Here is a 4,218-nt window from a genome sequence, read left to right on the forward strand (position 1 = left end):
GTTTAGCTCTGATGAGGGGCTATCCATCAGGTCAACCAATGCCCCCCCTCCCACCCCCAAATAAATAAAACCCGCCCAAGCTACTACAATTTTGGGATGCACCTAGTAGCATGACATTTATTAAGAATAAAGACTTCTGAGTTCTGGTGCATTTGTGCGTGCGGGGGTCATTATGTTACCGCTACGCGGGATCGAGTTTCAAACACTTCGGTACATTTAGTAGAATTTAAGTTGATTTAAAATGTGTTAATTTAGCATGTATAAAAATATCCATGGAACTCTGCAGGACTTGGTTAGCCAGGTGGGAACAAAATGAATCTAATCAATGAAGCCAAAACTTTGCTGCAAAATAAAACAGCACAATTAAACCAAGTTCTGCTGTGGTCCTTCTGCCCTAAATTGTAAATTCAAAATCTAATTATGTTGCTCAGAGCTTTTTACTTCTCTTCTGTAAAAAATTGCAGCATTAGAAAAATATTGACTCAAAATGACAGTTCTTTGTGTCACAGTAATAAGGTTGAATACTAAAAATGTACGTTGATTGCATTTTTAAAAAAAATCTGTTAAATGATTACAAACATTATTTAAGTTAACTTTTGTAGTTTGTGCAGTTCTGGGACACATTTTGTGCTCCATCTGCTGCAGATGACGCAGTTAGTAACCCCACATGTTGAACTAACTGAACATTAGAGATGTCCATTACAGATGAAAATGCTTCCTTAGAAAGCAAATTTCTTTGCCACACAGGACCTAAAGTGGTCACATTTCCAATATTACTTTGCCACTGGCAAATGAGATGTTAGCATAGTCTCCAAAGGAGGAAATACATGTTTTGTTGAAGGCATGTACAAGACAAGAAGCTCCAGGAGCGAGGAGGCCGACAGAGGGGAGGCTGACTCTGCAGCTGCACCTCGTCTGGTGAGGTATGAGAGAAAAGTATCAAAACAGACTGCAACGCTCAGCCCTCTAGCAATGAGACTCCTTTTCAGCCACAGGGCAGTAGCCGTCTTTCGTGGTCGAAGTTTTTTGATGGGATTTGTCTCCATCTGTCGCAAAGATGGCCAGCAGCTTCTCCTGCTCCTGCTTCGTCTTCGGTAGGTCAGGGGAGGGAGTCGTCAGCAGAACAAAGCGCTGTGAATGGAAAGTTCATCAAAAGGCAGCATGAGTTTGTTGAAACATTGATGGCAAAAATACGATACAATACAAAACAACTTTATTTATAAAGCACTTTAAGAACAACACTGTTGACCAACGTGCTGTACATTATTAAAAACGCACAAAAGCAAACATAAAAACCATTAAAACCAACATCTGAAACTGAGTTAAAAGTCAAGGAGAAAAAAAATGCTTTAAAAGCAGATTTGAAAATAGGGAGTTGGTCTGTCTGATGTATAAAGACAGCTCATTCCACAGTTTAGGGGCAGCAACTGGAAATGCTTGATCACTTCTCAGCCTCCTTCTTTGATTTCGGGTCGACCAACAGAAAGTGATCTGCTGACCTGAGAGTAACGAGAGGGAGCGTAAAGTCGGAACAGGTCAGACAGATACAGTGGGACGAGACCATGAAGACATTTAAAAACAAACAACAGAAATTTAAAAGTAATTCAGAAACAAACAGGGAGCCAACGTTGTGATTGGATCACAGGGGTGATGTGATCTCATTTTCTGGTACCAGTTAAAAGGTGAGCAGCAGCGTTCTGAACCAGCTGAAGTCGAGTCAGTAATGACTGGCTCAGCCAACATCAAATGAATTGCAGTAGTCTAAACAAGTTGTGATAAAAGAATGGGTTAAAATCTCAAAATGATGATGTGAAAGAAATAGCTTAACCTTGGCCTGTTGTCTCAGTGACAAAGGTTGGACGTCATCACTGATTTAATCTGAACATCTAGTTTAAAATCATTGTCCAAGCTAACACCCAGGTTATTTGCTGTCTGGGTCAGATGTTGTGCTAAAGGACCAAGATCAGCTTGGACTTTGGAGCCGTCACTGGGCTTAAACAACATGACCTTGGTTTTTTGCTCATTAAAATAAAATAAAAAATCAGCAACAGCCATGTTCTGACTTCTGCAAAACATTTCAGAAGTTGGTTCACAGAATATTGCTTTGTCTGTTTCAATCGGACATAAATTTGAGTGTCATCAGCATAAAAAATGGAATGAGAACCATGTTTCAGAGATCCCAGTGGTAGTAAAGAAATGGGAAAAAAATGAGGGCCAAGCATAGAGCCCTAAGGTACTCCACACGTGAATGGTGCTACAGAAGACTCAACTGCTCCGACACAAACACAAAAACTCCTCTCTGATAAGTAGGATCTAAACCACTATATTGTCTAGACGAGACAGGAGGATCTGATGGTCCGTTGTGTCGAAGGCAGCTGTCAGATCCAGCAGCATTAAAACAACACAGTAACCAACCTCTACAAAAATGTCATTAAAAACTTTCAACAGTGCAGACTCTATTGTGGTGAGTTTTAAAACCAGATTGAAATGGCTCAAGAAGTTTGTGCTCATTTAGACATAAAATCAGTTTTTTTTTATCAAACTGTAAGAGAAGAGCAAAAACCATTTAAATATGGACAATAGGTTTATGTTTTAAAAGCAAAGCCATAATAAAATAATCTCATTATAAGTCATGGTGTTAAATACGTATTATTTAGGTTTCAAATACATAAGTGTAACTATTGGACAATTAATTAGCAAAGAACTAATGTGTGAATCAACATAAGTCAACTCCAGGATAAAAATATATGCTTTTTATTATTATTATTAATCGTGTCCTGTCCGGCAGTATAAAACTGAGAATTAATTTAATTTATTAGTGTCAAGATTAGGCCCAACAGTTTTACTTTCACAAGTGCTTGAAATATTTAAACTTTATTAGAAATTTTTTTGGGATTGTTTTAATATAATGGACGATGGAGACTTTATTTTGTCAGAAAAACGTCTCATAATGAACCTAAAACTCTGGTCCTGGAGGGCCACTATTCTGCATGTTTTTCTTGTTTCTCTGCTCCAACACACATAATTCAGTGATTCATTTACCTCTTCAAATCAGGTGTCTTGGAGCAGAGAAGAAAGAAAACCAAAGTTAGACACCTGCGCACATTGTTTTTTAATTTTACTTTAGCTTTCATGTTGTGCTCTGGTGTTGAGTTTATCATATACAAAGCCTGTGGAGGAGAGACAGTATGATGCTGGATTCAAGCAGAAACACTGTGGTTCTTTAACAGCTGAATCACTCTTGTCTAAAAAAATCAAAAAAGTAAAAAAATTAAAGCTTATAAAATTATTTAAAAGGCGACTCAAAGTTTTTCCAGCAAGTTTAAAAGTTTTAATTGAATACATTTGTTTTTAAATTAAATTTTGTAGAATAAAGACTATTATGGGTACTTGAGCCTTTATGGAGTGTAACATTTTGAATTTTGATAGAGTTTCTCCAAAATATGTCTTTTTTTAGTCACTTTTTGCTTTTTAACATTTAAGTTTTGATCACTTGTGAACAATAATCAGCAGGCTGGCTTACTTCTTTCAGTGTTCCTGGAGTAAAGTAGAGTTTCGCTGCCACCCACAGAGGAATGCATAGCATGGAGGAAAGAGCTAGAATCCAGCCAATCCCATCCCCCCACCAAGGGTACACGTATTCATTGTTGTACTTCAGAGGTGAGTATTTGATCAAGGCAAACGCAAAGGTTCCCTGGAAGACAAACACAAGGATATGTTATTATCTGTTAAATAAAGATAAAAACTGAGCATGTTGGGATTGCTGAAATGCTAAAATTACTTTCACATCTCAGCTGCTACCATATTTTTCGGACTATAAGCCGCGACTTTTTTCCTGAACTTTGAACCATGCGGCTTATAGTCTGGTGTGGCTTATACGTGGATTTTTTCTTCTGCCACCAGTGGGCTCTTATGCTCCATTTGCTTCAACCACTCGCTTCAAAAGAAGAAGAAAAAAGCGATCGCTTCCAGAGCCGACTGTTGTTCCAGGAAGTAGCGATTTAAAGATAGTCAGTGGCCAGAAACTCATAAAAGGGGATAAAACAGACATTTTTCACGGTGGAATCTGACTGATAAAAACTTTGGAGCTTAATCCAGGACCAGTTTGTGGATAAACGTTGAGTGAAGAGCCGCTGACTTTTTTTTCCCTCATTGCACTCCCCGGGGAAGGAATCCCATGCAGTGACGTAGGCTGGAGCGAGAGGGCTAACCCACCAC

General features: G+C 38.5%; 1 protein-coding gene across 4 annotated transcripts in view; it reads right to left on the bottom strand.

Moving 5' to 3' along the window:
- Positions 1–552: 552 nt before the first annotated feature.
- slc6a13 (solute carrier family 6 member 13) overlaps positions 553–4,218 on the bottom strand; it is a 44,367-nt gene continuing 40,701 nt past the window's right edge. For 3 of the 4 annotated variants that reach the window (XM_014025246.1, XM_014025245.1, XM_014025247.1), the window contains 2 exons: positions 3,524–3,694; positions 553–1,131 (listed from right to left, as the gene is read on the bottom strand). In XM_014025246.1, coding sequence (XP_013880700.1) covers positions 967–1,131; positions 3,524–3,694 — 336 coding nt within the window. In that variant the 3' untranslated portion in view covers positions 553–966. Of the gene's footprint in view, positions 1,132–1,196; positions 1,500–3,523; positions 3,695–4,218 lie in introns of those variants that run through there. The other variant, XM_014025248.1, reaches the window with a different exon arrangement.

Source organism: Austrofundulus limnaeus, unplaced genomic scaffold, assembly GCF_001266775.1.
Source record: "Austrofundulus limnaeus strain Quisiro unplaced genomic scaffold, Austrofundulus_limnaeus-1.0 Scaffold463, whole genome shotgun sequence".
In the NCBI taxonomy this organism is placed as follows: Eukaryota; Metazoa; Chordata; class Actinopteri; order Cyprinodontiformes; family Rivulidae; genus Austrofundulus; species Austrofundulus limnaeus.